We start from the raw sequence: 17,769 nt of genomic DNA, 5'->3' as shown, positions 1-17,769 counted from the left end.
TGTTAATGCAGCATCGTCAGCAAAGAGGAGTTCCCTGATGAGGACTTACTGTACTTTAGTCTTCACTCTAAGACGGGCAAGGTTGAATAACCTGCCATCTGATCTTGTGTGGAGGAAAATTCCTTCTTCTGAAGACTTGAACGCATGTGAGAGCAGCAGTGAGAAGCTCGCTAAGATCGCACATAAAGACTGGCTGCCAGTATCATGGAATTCTGAAATTGATCAGCAGCTTGAGATTTCTTTTAATATATTTACTCCTTTTTTGTTTTAGGCATTGCGATTAAATGAATGATGTATTTTAGGGCGATGTCTGTCTTCAGTTTCCAGCAAACAGAAGATGGATTATTTATTATTTTAAGGGTGTGCTATCTCAATTTCAGCCAGTGGGTGTGAGGTGGGCGACTGTCAGGTTCAGGTGCACTGTCACTTTAATTCCAGACCCAGGTGGGATGCTGTCAATCGCCGAGGAATCGCTCGAGAGACGGGCTATCGGCGCTCGATGCTCTGGACTGCGTTGCGTCTTCTCCATGGCGATGGAGGCGTTCGAGCTGTTTCGCGCGCTGGGAGCCGGTGCCCGGTTTGATTGGAAGCGGTTCGGGAGGGACGCCGAGAGGTTGCGGGTGAGGTGTTACGCGAAGGCCAGGGCAAACCTGGCGCCCCGGGGGGACTGTTTGGAGGCACCCACCGCGAGTGCGAGGAGGGGTGGGGTGTAATACGCTGGCCCGGCACTAGGCCGCAGCCTGACTTCTGGGCCCAAATCACACCTGAACTTAAACTACAACCAGTGCGGGTTGCCTGCAAGTTCATCTAAGCTGTGCAGAAAAGTGCTTTTCCTTTTGTCGAAACATTAAGTTGAAAGTCTGAGAATGTTTCTATTGGAGCAGAGGAGATAAATGTTGCACATTGGTACAAACTGTATGAGGGTGGCGATGGCTCTTGACTGCTGATCACACTGGACCAGGAGACCCATCACACACTGCTGATGGTATTGGACCAGGAGATCCCATCACACTTACTGCTGATCACACTGGACCAGGAATCTCATCTCCCTTACTGCTGATTACATTGGACCAAGAGACCCAACACCCTTATTGCTGATCACATTGGACCAAGAGACCCAACACACTTACTGCTGATCACACTGGACCAGGAAACCCATCACACTAACCGCTGCTGGTACTGGACCAGGAGACCCATCACACTGACCGCTGCTGGTACTGGACCGGGAGACCCATCACACTGACCGCTGCTGGTACTGGACAGGGAGACCCATCACATTTACTGCTGATGGTATTGGTCCAGGAGACTCATCACTCACACTGGACCAGGAGACCCATCACACTTACTGCTGATGGTATTGGTCCAGGAGACCCATCACTCACACTGGACCAGAAGACCCATCACTCACACTGGACCAGAAGACCCATCACTCACACTGGACCAGGAGACCCATCACTCACACTGGACCAGGAGACCCATCACTCACACTGGACCAGGAGACCCATCACTCACACTGGACCAGGAGACCCATCACTCACACTGGACCAGGAGACCCATCACTCACACTGGACCAGGAGACCCATCACTCACACTGGACCAGGAGACCCATCACTCACACTGGACCAGGAGACCCATCACACACTGCTGATGGTATTGATGCAGGAGATCCCATCACACTTACTACTGATGGTATTGGACCAGGAGATCCCATCACACTGCTGATCACACTGGACCAGGAGACCCATCACACTTACTGCTGGTCACACTGGACCAGGAGACCCAACACACTTACTGCTGATCACACTGGACCAGGAGACCCATCACACCTTCTGCTGATCACACTGGACCAGGAATCTCATCTCCCTTACTGCTGATCACATTGGACCAAGAGACCCAGCTCACTTACTGCTGATCACACTGGACCAGGAGACCCATCACACTAACCGCTGGTGGTACTGGACCAGGAGACCCATCACACTGACCGCTGCTGGTACTGGACAGGGAGACCCATCACACTGACCGCTGCTGGTACTGGACAGGGAGACCCATCACAGTTAGACAGTATTGGTCCAGGAGACTCATCACTCACACTGGACCAGGAGACCCATCACTCATACTGGTCCAGGAGACTCATCACTCACACTGGACCAGGAAACCCATCACTCACACTGACCAGGAGACCCATCACACTTACTGCTGATGGTATTGGTCCAGGAGACCCATCACTCACACTGGACCAGGAGACCCATCACTCACACTGGACCAGGAGACCCATCACTCACACTGGACCAGGAGACCCATCACTCACACTGGACCAGGAGACCCATCACTCACACTGGACCAGGAGACCCATCACTCACACTGGATCAGGAGACCCATCACACACTGCTGATGGTATTGGTGCAGGAGATCCCATCACACTTACTACTGATGGTATTGGACCAGGAGATCCCATCACACTGCTGATCACACTGGACCAGGAGACCCATCACACTTACTGCTGATCACACTGAACCAGGCGACCCATCACACTTACTGCTGGTCACACTGGACCAGGAGACCCAACACACTTACTGCTGATCACACTGGACCAGGAGACCCATCACACCTACTGCTGATTACACTGGACCAGGAATCTCATCCCCCTTACTGCTGATCACTTTGGACCAAGAGACCCAACACCCTTATTGCTGATCACATTGGACCGAGACCCAACACACTTACTGCTGATCACACTGGACCAGGAGACCCAACACACTTACTGCTGATCACACTGGACCAGGAGACCCAACACACTTACTGCTGATCACACTGGACCAGGAGACCCATCACACCTACTGCTGATTACACTGGACCAGGAGACCCAACACACTTACTGCTGATCACACTGGACCAGGAGACCCAACACACTTACTGCTGATCACACTGGACCAGGAGACCCATCACACTTACTGCTGGTCACACTGGACCAGGAGACCCAACACACTTACTGCTGATCACACTGGACCAGGAGACCCAACACACTTACTGCTGATCACACTGGACCAGGAGACCCATCACACCTTCTGCTGATCACACTGGACCAGGAATCTCATCTCCCTTACTGCTGATCACATTGGACCAAGAGACCCAGCTCACTTACTGCTGATCACACTGGACCAGGAGACCCATCACACTAACCGCTGGTGGTACTGGACCAGGAGACCCATCACACTGACCGCTGCTGGTACTGGACAGGGAGACCCATCACACTGACCGCTGCTGGTACTGGACAGGGAGACCCATCACAGTTAGACGGTATTGGTCCAGGAGACTCATCACTCACACTGGACCAGGAGACCCATCACTCATACTGGTCCAGGAGACTCATCACTCACACTGGACCAGGAGACCCATCACTCACACTGACCAGGAGACCCATCACACTTACTGCTGATGGTATTGGTCCAGGAGACCCATCACTCACACTGGACCAGGAGACCCATCACTCACACTGGACCAGGAGACCCATCACTCACACTGGACCAGGAGACCCATCACTCACACTGGACCAGGAGACCCATCACTCACACTGGACCAGGAGACCCATCACTCACACTGGATCAGGAGACCCATCACACACTGCTGATGGTATTGGTGCAGGAGATCCCATCACACTGCTGATCACACTGGACCAGGAGACCCATCACACTTACTGCTGATCACACTGAACCAGGCGACCCATCACACTTACTGCTGGTCACACTGGACCAGGAGACCCAACACACTTACTGCTGATCACACTGGACCAGGAGACCCATCACACCTACTGCTGATTACACTGGACCAGGAATCTCATCCACCTTACTGCTGATCACTTTGGACCAAGAGACCCAACACCCTTATTGCTGATCACATTGGACCGAGACCCAACACACTTACTGCTGATCACACTGGACCAGGAGACCCAACACACTTACTGCTGATCACACTGGACCAGGAGACCCAACACACTTACTGCTGATCACACTGGACCAGGAGACCCATCACACCTACTGCTGATTACACTGGACCAGGAATCTCATCCCCCTTACTGCTGATCACTTTGGACCAAGAGACCCAACACCCTTATTGCTGATCACATTGGACCGAGACCCAACACACTTACTGCTGATCACACTGGACCAGGAGACCCATCACACCTACTGCTGATCACACTGGACCAGGAATCTCATCCCCCTTACTGCTGATCACTTTGGACCAAGAGACCCAACACCCTTATTGCTGATCACATTGGACCGAGACCCAACACACTTACTGCTGATCACACTGGACCAGGAGACCCATCACACTAACCGCTGCTGGTACTGGACCAGGAGTCCCATCACACTGACCGCTGCTGGTACTGGACCGGGAGACCCATCACACTGACCGCTGCTGGTACTGGACAGGGAGCCCCATCACAATGAGTGCTGATGATATTGGACCAGGGGTCCCATCACACCTACTGCTGATCACACTGAACTGGGATACCCATTACACATACTGCTGATGGCATTGTACCAGTTGGCAGAGGAAACGGAGCAAATGGGGAGAAACCCCTCAGAATTTTGAACACCACTATTGGGTTGCTCCTTAAACGTCTCTGCTCTCAGGAGAACAATCACAGCTTCTCTAATCTCTCCACTTGACTGCAGTCCTTCATCCCTGGTATCATCCTTGTAAATCTCCTCCCTAGTCTCTCCCAAGGCCTTGCCGTCCTTCCTAAAGTGTGGTGCCAAAGTTGTGCGTACCACTGCAGTTGAGGCCTAGCCAGAGATTTGTAAACATTTTAGAATTACTTCCTTGTTTCTGCATTTGCTCTCCCTATTTACAAAGCCAAAAGTCCCATACTCTTTCGTTTTTAGTTGCTTTATTTACTAACCCTGCCACCTTCAAACATTTTGCGAATATACACCCCCGAGTGTGTCTCTTTTTACATCTGTCTCCAAATAGTACTGTTTGGATTATACTGCCTTTCCATATTGTTTCTCCCAAAGTGCTCTTAACATTTAATGGCTGCTGTTTAAAACTAAGTGATCTGATTGTGGAATCACTGTCTGCTGTAACATCAGTTGCTGGAAGGGAGAATCTGATTAAAATTGCCCTCATAAATCACCCCGGATGTTTTCAATAGATTAATATCAGCTGGGATATGGTTCGAGGATGTAGCATTAACTTGTGGTTCAGATGGCGTTGATAGGCACAAAACCTAAGTCGCTTGTTACTTAGATTGATATTTGAACCTTTCAGTGATGTCTTACAATACATTTCAACCTATGCTGTAAAATTGTATGCACCTTCTTATTGTATATTGTTCATGTAATTCCAGGTAACAAAGTCAAGCAATGCCATCTTAAGTGAAAATGCTACTGACCTTGACTTTTTTAACAATCATTGTGCTAAAAGCTGCAAACCAGTGGTTAGTACATTGAAAAGCCATGGTCAGAAAGAGGATTCTGCTGCAGAGTGTGAAGATGACGCATCTACGACCCCAGGAAAAAGAAAACTTGAGACAGGTAGCACAGAAAAGAGGAAAAGGAGCAAAAAGAGGAACAAAGGTAAACAGAGAAAAACTGAAAAATTTGGAAATACTCAACTGGTCTGGCAGCATCCATGGAGAGAGAAACAGTTAACGTTTCAGATCAATGATCTTTCATAAGAATTGGAAAAAGTTAGAGATGCAACAGGTTAACTGAGGTGAACTGAGCATGCTAAGACAGTAGAATAATCACAAAGTTTAGTAATTCTGATTTCCATATCTACAAAATACAGTAATTTTTGTTTTTATAGTGAATGATTTCTTCCTTTTTACCTAGAAAAGCACATGGTCATTCTTATGCAGTAATATTTAACATGCCATTAATACTGCACAAAGTCATGAGAGGAAGGATTTGATTCATTTCTCCTGCCATGCCACCTCCCCCATCTCCTTTTGCACAATTGTTTTTGTCCCTTCCGGCATAAGAATAAGGACATAACTGAGGGTATGGTGTCTTACTCAAGTGGCCATTCTCTGTTGAAGCATGATAATGTCAGTAAGTTATTTGACTTTTGGAGCAACACATCACAACCCAGTCCTAATCCAAGCATACTTTCCAGTGGGCAGCTCTGGGTAGTAATCAGGGATATTGACCAATGTTGGCAGAGGCACTGCGGCCAATTGTAAAGCCTTTACTATAGTTGTGGTTATGATCAGTGAATTCAGCACGGAACAGGAATTTTATGCTTTAGTGTGACAAGAAGAGATACGGTAACCTTCTCTGCCATTGGTACACCTGCCACTACATTTTTAAAGATTTTAATGCAAATTTTACACACAGCAGCTCATGGCTCAACATTTTCCTTTTTAAAAAAAATGCATGCACATTTACTTTTTAAAAAACACTCTCAATTTTCTAAAATAATTGCTTTTCAGGCTGTTCACTGTTTAATTTCCCCTATTTTTCTATTATATATTCTCACTGGACTGGCGCTGAAGTGGGCAGGTAACCTGATTTCGAACCTCTTCCAATGTTGTTTCTCATACAGTAGTCAGGATGGCTTGGGGGTGGCAATCCCTTTCACCCTGTCTGAAGTTTCCTGGCCTCCTGCTAGTGATCTTGCTAACATTAGAAATTTAGTGAAACTGGAGATTATCTCAGAGGCACTTGTTGATGCTTGAACATGGTGTACTACCCTTGGGAAATATTTTTAAAATCAGCATGAGACTACTTCCGTGTATGCCACAGTGGCAGACCAAATGATTCCCAATTTGCTGCCTTCTGCTCTTGGTTGTACTGCTGACAGGGACCTGCTTAACTATTTGATGTGTGTACAGAGAATTAGATCAGCAGGGTCTGAATTATCTTTCTCAAGAACCCTCATGTATTTCTTGGCTGCCTCATTAAGAATAGTGTTGACAGTGGTGTTGGAGTTGTTTGCCCAGTGAGCTGTTCACCCATGGGAACAGGATAGAGGAGAATATTAAATGTATAATAAAATAGCACTGAATCCACATGATTACTTTGGTGATGGAGGTAAAGGTTAAGAGTTTGATCGTTACGACTTTGTACTTTAATTAATCTGTTTCAACTCTGATTATATCCTGCACTGTGAGCCTTTACTGACATTTGGCAATAAATGTTCCTGATCTCTCTTCCCACTTCCCCCTTCCCTCGCCACCATCAGCAGAGACCAAAACAGTATGTGACATTTTTGCCGACACCAAAGATGATGATGGGATAATGCTGATTTCCTCAATGGGAAGGAAGATCAAGAGTTCTACTGACAATCGGGGCACAGAGCCCAGTGCTGAGAAACTGGAACATGAACGACGAGAAAAGGTTTGTCTTTAGTCCATATCTAGGAACATGCCTACTGACTATAAGCCTTCCTGGGAGAAATCTGTTTAAAACCACTGTAATGTTTGCCTATGTTATGTTAAAATTCTGTTCCTTTTTTCCTTTTCAAGATAAATAAATTCCGGCGTAAGCATCGGATTTACGTGGATGGAACCGATATTCCTGAACCTGTTGCTACTTTTGAGCAGCTCCTACAAGAATATAAGGTCCACCCAAAAATTATTCAGCACATACAGGAAGCTGGGTTCCAAATGCCTACCCCTATACAGATGCAAGCCATACCCATTATGCTACATGTAAGTATTTTTCTGTTGACTCGTTAAGATAGGTGTTAAATTTGGGCCCTGTGACATGTTGATACTGAGCCATGAAGACCAGGCAGGTATCTGATTGTTTGCCGAGGTTCAGTTGATAGCATTGTCACCTGAGTCGCAAGGTTCCAGGATCAAGTCCCACTCCAGGGCTTGATCACAAAAATCAAGACTGACACTCTAGTGCAGTACTGAGGGAGTACTGCGCTGTCTGAGGTGCTGTCTTTTCGATGGGACACCATCTGCCTGCTTGGGTGGATGTAAAAGATCCCATGGCACTATTTCAAAGAAGGTGAGTTATCCCCAGTGTCCTGGCCAACATTTATTTCTCAATCAACATCACAAAAACAGATTATCTGATCGTTAACACATTGCTGTTTGTGGGAGCTTGCTGTGCACAAATTCGTTGCCACGTTTCCTACATTACAACAGTGACTACACTTCAAAAGTATATCATTGGCTGTAAAGTGACCTGAGGCATCTGGTGGTCATCAAAAGCATTATATAAATGCAAGGTTTTTTTTGCCTTTTTTATCCCAAATCTGAGCGAATATAGCTAAGCTTGGCTGAGACAAAAGGCACCACGGATTCCCTCAGTATCCATGGACTAGAGAGTGGAGTATTTCTGTTCCTGATTACTGTTCACTTCTGCTGGAAATGCACATTTTGCGGTGACAAGTACAGGAATGGAGACTGGTTATTATGGTGTTAACAGTTAAGCTTGCTGACACTTTATATTCAGACTAACATCAATAGTGGGTACATGGGCAAGATACTAGAAGGCTGCTGCCATTGAATTTTATTAAACCAAGCAGCTTCTCTTGGTATGATTTATTATATAAAACTTTATATCCCTGAAGTAAAGTGTCAGCACTTTGCAATGACCCCATGGTGAAGTACATTGGTTTACTAGCAGGTTCTGCTATTTGGGTTTGCACTTTCAGTGCAATTTCTCAGCTGGGCTGAGTAAGGAAAGGGCTTTATGGAACTGGAATATATTCCCATAAGAAGGGTGGGATATTGCCAGTGTTCTCTATAAGTCGCGTGCATGGCTGTGCAGCAACCCAAAAGATCCTGTACAGACCGAGCAACATTCAGTCCCCTTAAGTTACCAGGCGTGCGCGGCTGTACAAAAAAATTTAATGGGCCCACACACTTACTTGAATAGGCCACGCGTAACAAAAATAATGAAAGGGAATGTTGGAATTCGCTGCTATTGAATATCTCAGAATGACCAACTTTAAAGGTGTAGACAGATGCCAGGTGGATTGTCATTTGCATGTGACATTGGGAGGTCCAAAATGAGAACAAATTGTGTTGACAGTGCAAGTTTTGGGAAAGATACATCATTCATATTTTGGGCACTGAATTTAAAGTTCAATCGAGCTGTGGCAATAATTGTGCATACTGATTCCTATATTTTGAAGACTGATGGATAAGTAACATAAAAGGAAGTAAACATAATGAGGCATTTCTCAATAGCTGTAATATCCTGAGGACTTTGAATTAAATATATACTGTTATATCAGAGTTATCTTCAAACTGTTTTATGTACCTTTCACAGAATCGTGAAATCCTGGCCTGTGCCCCAACTGGATCAGGAAAGACATTGGCTTTTTGCATTCCAATTTTGACCTGTCTAAAGCAGCCAATGAACAAGGGTTTCAGAGCACTGATCTTATCTCCTACTCGTGAGCTTGCCAGCCAGGTATGCTTTGTTAATCAGAGAACTATTAAACAGCAAGCCTATTAGAGGATAAATGTTAGTTTTTTTTTAAAAAGAAAACTTTGCCATTACTTAAGCTGTATTTAGTTTTGACACACAGTAGCTTGTTTTGAGACAGTTGACAAAAAGCTAACACGAACACCATTGAGCCTGTGCCAGCATCAGAATGCATTCAATGACTAGGTGAATGAGTTGTGCTCTTATTAAACATGCTGGTCTTAATGTAGCAGAGTATTACAGCTTCTGAGACATTGGCATTGAATTTTTCAGTGTTACCATGTGTAATATTTTGTTGGCACTGTACTGCCTTCACAACTTCATGATCATAAGTTTAGGAATTGGCAGCTTTAAGTCTGTTTGCCTGCACTCACAGAAACCAGAACAGCTCACGTGTTTTGAAAGGTAATTCTGCTTTTTTCTTAAAATTAAGATAGCACCTCGAATTTAAAATGCTCATCCTGTGTTTCAAATACCTCCATGGCCTTGTCCCTTCCTTACCTCTGTAACCTCCTACAACCCTCCGAGATGTATATAAATTCTGGCCTCTTGTGCTTCCCTGATTTCACTGTATTGGTGGTTGTGCCCTCAGCTGTCTAGGCCCTAAGCTATGCAGTTCCTGCACAACCCTTTCCACCTTTCTCCCTTCCTTTAAGATACTCCTTAAAGCCTACCTCTTTGCACAAGCTTTTTGGTCTGGTAAGGCTTCTGTGAAGTGCCTTGGGAAATTTTACAGCTTTAAAGTTGCTATGTAAATATAAGTTATTGTATGTATATTTCCTAGTCATCTGAAATACTAATCTGTATATCCATGAGGAGGTTATTGGTCGGAACTTTTCTGTTTTTCGTAAAATATTTTTCCAAACAAATTGCAGGAAGAACAAGATAAATGCCTATACTCTCAAGTATTCTCATTGAACTTAAGTTAATCTGACTGTTCCTCTATTTCCAGACTCATCGAGAGCTAGTAAAACTCTCTGAAGGTGTTGGGTTCAGAATTCACATGATCAACAAAGCAGCTGTGGCTGCCAAAAAATTTGGCCCTAAGACATCAAATAAATTTGGTGAGTGATTTTGCATATTTCCAAGTGAAAATAAAATGATTTAAATTGGCTTTGAAGAGATTGGCCTAAGATCAGGACTGAGCCCTAATTGGAACCCTTGAGCCTCAACCTTGAGTGATGACATGGTTGCTAGAAGGAGATTTGCACCTAGGCAGAGGACAAATTTGCTGGAAAAAAAGTTCAAGCTTATTGAAGCAGACTTGGCCATCTTGATCAGGTGGCATTTGTAACTATGAAGAGGTCTGCAGTTTAAAGCATTTCACTCTCTATTGATGGAGAAAGAATGGTAGTGGGCAGAAACCATATGGAACCTAAAAGGTGAGGATGTTTTTTTGTGAATGGAGGTGATCCTATTTCTAAATGTCAACAATATAATGGCTCAGTTTTCTCAAGTACCTGATATTAACAACCACAGTAGTTGAAATGTTTTTCTCTTGTCTCCAGATATTTTGGTGACTACTCCAAACAGACTGATTTATTTGTTAAAACAGGATCCCCCAGCTCTGGACCTCAGCAGGTATCGATACAATCTTTTTCAGAAATGTTACATGAAAGCCATAGTTGATGCAGTACTTTGACTTCTGTTTATGCCTTATGGGGCCCTAAACATGACCATCTGGTGGAAAGCAGGTTATTAATTTATGTGGATTACATCTTGCCATGTATGAATACCGTGAAATTGATTTATAACAGCTGCAATTTTTTTATTCTTTCATGGGATGTGGGCGTCGTTGGCTAGGCCGGCATTTATTGCCCATCACTAATTGCCCTTGAGAAGGTCGTGAGGCGCCTTCTTGAATTGCTGCAGTCCATGTGGTGTATGTACACATGCAGTACTGTTAGGAAGGGAGTTCCATGATTTTGACCCAATGGCGATATAATTCCAAGTCAGGATGATATGTGGCTTGGAGAGGAACTTGCAGGTGGTGGTGTTCCCATGCATCAACTGCACTTGACCTTCTAGGTGGTAGAAGTTATATGTTTGTAAGGTGCTGTTGAAGGAGCCTTGGTAAGTTGCTGCAGTGCATCTTGTAGATGGTACACACTGGTGCTACTGTGTGTTGGTGGAGGGAGTGAATGTTGAAAGTGGTGGATGGGGTGCCATTCAAACAGGCTACTTTGTTCTGGATGGCTTTGAGCTTCTTGAGTGTTGTTGAAGCTGCGCTCATCCAGGCAAGTGGAGAGTATTCCATCACACTCCAGACTTGTGCCTTGTAGATGGTGGACTGGCTTTGGGGGTGTCAAAGGGTGAGTTACTTGCTGCAGAATTCCCAGCCTCTGACCTGCTCTTGTAGATACAGTACCTATATGGCTGGTCCAGTTCAGCTTCTGGTCAATGGTGAACACCAGGATGTTGATAGTGGGGGATTCAGCGATGGTAATGCCATTGAATGTCAAGGGGAGATTGTTGGATTCTCTGTTGTTGGAGATGGTCATTGCCTGGCAATTATGTGGTGCGAATGTAACTTGCCACTTATCAGTCCAAGTCTGAATGTTATCCAAGTCTTGCTGCATATGGACACGGACTACTTTAGTATCTGAGGAGTCGCGAATGGTGCTGAATGTTGTGCAATCATCAGTGAACATCCCCACTTCTGACCTTACGATGGAGGGAAGGTCATCGATGAAGCAGCTGAAGATGGTTGGGCCTCGGACACTACCCTGAGGAACTCCTGCAGTGATGTCCTGGGACTGAGATGATTGACCTCCAAAAACCACAACCATCTTCCTTTGTGCTAGGTATGACTCCAACAAGCGGAGAGCTTTCCCCCGATTCCCAATGACTCCAGTTTTGCTCAGGCTCCTTGATGCCACACTCGGTCAAATGCTGCCTTGATATAAAGGGCAGTCACTTTCACCTCACCTCTTGAATTCAGCTCTTTTGTCCATGTTCGGACCAAGCTGGTAATGAGGTCAGGAGCTGAGTGGCCCTGGCAGAACCCAAACTGAGCGTCAGTGAGCAGGTTATTGCTGAGCAAGTGCCGCTTGATAGCACTGTTGACCGGACTATCCATCACTTTGCTGATCGAGAGTAGACTGATGGGACGATAATTGGCCAGGTTGGATTTGTTCTGTTTTTTGAGAATAGGATGTACTTGGGCAATTTTCCACATTGTCGGACAGATGCCAATGTTGTAGCTGTACTGGAACAGCTTTGTTAGGGGTGCAGCCAGGTCCAGAGCATATAGCAGTTGCAGTATCCAGCGCCATCAGCCTTTTCTGGATAACACATGGAGTTAATCGAATTGGCTGATGACTGGCATCTATGATGCTGGGGACCTCAGGAGGAGGCCGCGATGGGTCATCCACTCGGCACTTCTGGCTGAAGGTGGCTGCAAATTCTTTGTCTTTTGCACTGATGTGCTGAGCTCCACCATCATTGAGGATGGAGATATTTGTGGGGTCTCCTCCCATTAGTTGTTTATTTGTCCACCATCATTTGTGACTGGATGTGGCAGGACTGCAGAGCTTAGACCTGATGCATTAGTTGTGGAATTGCTTTGCTCTGTCTATAGCATGCTGCTTCCGTTGTTTGGCATGCATGTCGTCCTGTGTTGTCGCTTCACCAGGTTGACACCTAATTTTTAGGTAAGCCTACTACAGCTTCTGGCATGCCCTCCTGTACTCTTCATTGAACCAGGGTTGAGCCCCTGGCTTGATAATGGTAGAGATAATGGTAGAGGCCATGAGATTACAGATTGTGGTTGTATACAATTCTGCTGCTGCTGATGGCTCACAATGCCTCAGGAATGTCCAGTTTTGAGTTGCCAGATCTGTTTGACATCTATCCCATTTAGCGCGGTGGTGTTGCTACACAACACGATGGAGGGTATCCTCAATGTGAAGACGGGACTTTGTCTCTAGAAGGACTGTGCAGTGGTCACTCCTACCATATTGTCATGGACAGATGCATCTGCAACAGGTAGATTGATGAGGACGAGGTCAAGTAGGTTTTTCCCTCTTGTTGGCTCCCTCACCATCTGCCGCAGACTATGCAGCTATGTCCTTTAGGATTTGGCCAGCTCGGTCAGTAGTGGTGCTACCGAGCCACTCTTGGTGATGGACATTGAAGTCCCCACCCAGAGTACATTCTGTGCCCTTGACACCTTCAGTGTTTCTTCCAAGTGGTGTTCAACATGGAGGAGTACTGATTCATCAGCTGAGGCGGTAGGTGGTAATTAGCAGGAGGTTTCCGTGCCCATGTTTGAATCAGTGTTGAGGACTCCCAGGGCAACTCGTTCCTGACTGTATACCACTGTGCTGCCACCTCTGGTTGGTAGTGGCATCAGGGACATTGTCTGTAAGATATGATTCCATGAGTATGACTATGTCAGGCTCCTGCTTGACTAATCTGTGGGACAGCTCTCCCAATTTTGGGACAAACTCCCAGATGTTAGTAAGGAGGACTTTGAAGGGTTAACAGGACTGGGTTTGCCATTGTTGTTTCCGGTGCCGAAGTCAATGCCGGGTGGTCCGTTCGGTTTCATTCCTTTTAGACTTTTCTCTAGTGGTCGCCTGTAGGCCAGACCAGGTTTGGACGACAGATTTCCTTCCCTAAAGGACATTAGTGAACCAGATGGGTTTTTACAACAGTCAACAGTGGTTTCGTCATCACGATTACTGAGACTCGCTATTTTTTAATTCCAGATTTATTAATTGAATTTAAATTCCACCGGCTGCCATGGTGGGATTTGAACCCATGTCCTCAGCATTAGTCTGTGTCTATGGATTGCTAGTTCGAGTGACATTACCACTACGCCACCACCTCCCCAATTGTTACGGGAAATATTTTAAATGGAAAATCCGTAATATTCCTCAGTTAGTAAGACAGAATGTAGCTGAATCATATAGACCAGAAGAGTCCAAGTTTAATTTCTGGGCTATTGAGATGGCTGACATCACTTGCAATGGCAATAGAAATGCTATAGTTGGCCTCGGTGACTCTTGACAAGAGGAGGAAAAATTGGTAATTATATCTGCTTCTGATTGCTTGCTGCAAAGTGTGTTTTTGGATGTTGGGTGATGATGTGATTGGGTTTGGCTGTGAATCCCATGGTTGAATATTCTGCCGATACTCTCAATCCAGATTCTCACAAGAGGCACAGATGGGTCTCTGTGGAACCATATCTAGGCAGTCAGTCTTTTTCAAGAGAGTGGAAGGGGAGAACATTTGCAGAATGAGGGTGAAATCCCTGAATAAAAAAAGTACTGCAGATGCAGTAAGAGTGCGTCAGAACTGATGAAAAGTCATCGACCTGAAACATTATCTCTGTTTCTCTCTCCACAGATGCTGCCAGACCTGCTGAATATTTCAAGCACTTTGTTTTTATTTCTGAAATCCCTGAATGTTAAATGAAGTAAATCTGTTAGCTTAATATAGCACGATACGTTAAATCGAGGGCTGAGACAGAACCATCGTATTCTATTCATAAAACATTTGCATGTGGTCTAGAAATCTCCCTCAGCCTCATTTGCTATTGAGTATTTGTTGAAATTAGATTTTTCAAATGAAATCAGTTTGTATATTTTATGCACATCAGTGAGATGCTGACCTTTCATTTACTTGTTAGATGTCCAACTCAATATTTTAAACATAAAGTTGCTCTTGTGTTTTTTTGCACTACCAGTGTTTTAACAGAAAGTTAAGAGTATACTAGAATCAAATAACTCTTGACATTTTGTCATGTTTACAGAGTTGTCTATTGCAAGCAGTGTTTTCTTTTGGAAAGATTTTATTGTATTGCATCAAAGTTTATTGACAATGAGGGGTTAGGTATTGAATGTAAATGTGCTGGTAAAATGTAAGCTTGTGCTTTGTAAATAAAAAAGTTACCTGACAGTGATTACAGGATTAGGAAACTAATTGAGGGGTTCCACTGGCAAGTAAAATTGCACAAGTGAAGCTTGGAAAAATCACTTTCATGGGGTATTGCTTTTATATTGAGCTGTGGAGTTGGTAGGGCATTTTCACTTCATATTAACCCCCCCCCCCCCCCACCTCCGCCCCCATTTTATTAGCTAATGCTGTGGGCATAAGCTGAGATACTTCATGTAACTGTATTGCAAGGCCTTCACTCAAGGATCAGCAATTGTGACATAACCACTCCCCAGGTTTATCCAGTAGTGGTCTGCAGTCCAGTACCAGAAAATAACACTGTATAATAAACAAATACACATTTGAACTTTGCACTTTACTTTTTTTCAGAAGCATTAAATTTTAGCTTTGCCTTTTTTCTTTGTGTCTGATCAGTACTGTTATAGTGAGTCATCAGAGCAGTTTAACTGAGGAATTCAGTTATTTGAATTGGTACTGTTAATGTAGGGGAAAAGCTGAGTATTGTTCCCTAATCGACATTGCAAGATTGATGCTTCAAAGGAATGGTGCATTCATTTAAAAGTAAGTGGATATATAGTGTATGCATTATACACTACGATGTATGTTATAGAGACTGCATGCAGAAATCTAGAGCGCCCCAATACATCCAGTCCTAGCTTCCTCCAGATCAACCACAATAGCAGATATGATGAGTCTTTCATGTTCTGCCTGTGTCGTGAGAAATGGAATCTGGCTGTAGGTTGATCCTTGCAGAGTGACAAGAATATTACCCAACTCAAAGCTCAAAAGGTTTGAGGCAATATTTAGGATGTGTAGGTATCAGCATTGTAACCTTTAATATGGCAAATTAAAGTGTTGTTTTTATTTAAATTAATTTCAGGGTGGAATGGTTGGTTGTTGATGAATCAGATAAGTTGTTTGAAGATGGTAAATCTGGATTCCGAGATCAGTTAGCCACCATCTTCCTGGCATGTACATCTCACAATGTGCGGCGAGCTATGTTCAGTGCCACATTTGCATTTGACGTTGAGCAATGGTGCAAACTGAACTTGGACAATGTGGTGTCAGTGTCGATTGGTACAAGGTGAGACATCTATGCTAATGTTACTGAATATTAACCTACTTTTACTGTGATATGTTTAAAGCTACTTTTTATACCATTTTTTATATTTTATACAAGGAACAAAGATCAGTTTTCTTCAAATGCTAAATTGTAACTAAAGTAATTTTGATACAAGTTTGCAAGGTCCATTTGCATTGAAATGTCTAAACATTGGCTGGATATATGAACAGAGAAGATGGGCATCAAAATGGGTATATGATCACAGCTGATTTTTTTTGTACATGTTCAGTATATTGCATCAATATGATTACATATAATGTGCTCTAATTTGAGTAAAAGTTAAAAGTGTTGCACAAAAATTGTAATTCCATTTTGAGAAACCACCTCAGCCATTGGAAAATTTCGCATCTCTCCCATATGGGGTGAGGGTCAGGGATTTTTCAAACAATTTGTTCAGTTGACCTTTATCTTTTAACAGAATTTCCTGTCTACTAATACTGATCTAGCAACACATGTACGCCCTTAATCTAACCGCAACTATGTTTCCATCGCAATTTGCGCATAAATTATAAGTGGAAAGACAACACAAACTTTACATTTATTAGACTTCTTTTGTTGCAAAAATATTTAAGCCTTTTGTTTGGGCTGCCTGTATTGGTTTACTCATATCTTCATAAAGAGCAATGATTGGACTATTCTGGTTAAAACATGTGCTGTAGTTTTTAATTTTTCTTGTAGGAACTCTGCTGTGGAAACTGTGGAGCAGGAGTTAGTTTTTGTGGGTACTGAAACTGGGAAACTGCTGGCAATGAGAGACCTGACTAAAAAGGTACAAAATGAATTAGATAATTACATGCATATGACCAGAACGACTATTTCATTTGTCTGTTCAAAAATTGTTTAAAGTATCTTCTACCTAAGTGGAAATATTTCTATTCAAGTAGTCAAAAAGCTTCCTGCGAGAGTCCTGGTCAAGATGGACCCACTTGAATGACATATGCTATGATATAAGCGACTGTTGGGTTGAGCAGAGTTAGCATCCTTTTCAGTCCTGGCATTGCAAAGCCATTGAAAAGTTGAGCCCTGGGTGGCAGTGAACTTTTTAAATGGTGGATACTAAGATCAGTATCTAGGATTAAGATAAAAGCAAAATACTGCAGATGCTGGAAATCTGAAACAAACATTTGCTGGAAATACTCAGCAGGTCTTGCAGCATCTGTGGAGAGAGCAACAAAGTTAACGTTTCAGGTCTGTGACCTTTCATCAGAACTGGCAAAGGGTAGAAAAGAATTAGGTTTTAAGCAAGTGAAGGGGAGGGGGTGGGGGAGAGAAAAAAGGGGAAGGTGTTTGATAGGGCAGAAGGTGATTAAATAACAACGCTGTCCTGGGGCAAAGGCAAAGCGTGTGTTA

At 44.1% G+C, this 17,769-nt stretch overlaps 1 protein-coding gene across 2 annotated transcripts in view; it reads left to right on the top strand.

Moving 5' to 3' along the window:
• The first annotated feature begins 506 nt into the window (after positions 1-506).
• Positions 507-17,769, top strand: part of ddx52 (DEAD (Asp-Glu-Ala-Asp) box polypeptide 52) — a 31,646-nt gene continuing 14,383 nt past the window's right edge. Inside the window, exons 1-9 of one of the 2 annotated variants that reach the window (XM_068010487.1) lie at positions 507-620; positions 5,351-5,579; positions 7,192-7,343; positions 7,472-7,657; positions 9,237-9,380; positions 10,348-10,459; positions 10,904-10,976; positions 16,177-16,380; positions 17,098-17,188. In XM_068010487.1, coding sequence (XP_067866588.1) covers positions 528-620; positions 5,351-5,579; positions 7,192-7,343; positions 7,472-7,657; positions 9,237-9,380; positions 10,348-10,459; positions 10,904-10,976; positions 16,177-16,380; positions 17,098-17,188 — 1,284 coding nt within the window. In that variant the 5' untranslated portion in view covers positions 507-527. Of the gene's footprint in view, positions 621-5,350; positions 5,580-7,188; positions 7,344-7,471; positions 7,658-9,236; positions 9,381-10,347; positions 10,460-10,903; positions 10,977-16,176; positions 16,381-17,097; positions 17,189-17,769 lie in introns of both variants that reach the window. The other variant, XM_068010486.1, reaches the window with a different exon arrangement.

Source organism: Heterodontus francisci, chromosome 30 (genome assembly GCF_036365525.1).
Source record: "Heterodontus francisci isolate sHetFra1 chromosome 30, sHetFra1.hap1, whole genome shotgun sequence".
NCBI lineage: Eukaryota > Metazoa > Chordata > Chondrichthyes > Heterodontiformes > Heterodontidae > Heterodontus > Heterodontus francisci.
Note: the sequence above shows the minus strand (reverse complement) of the source record. Positions and strands in the feature narration are given on the sequence as shown.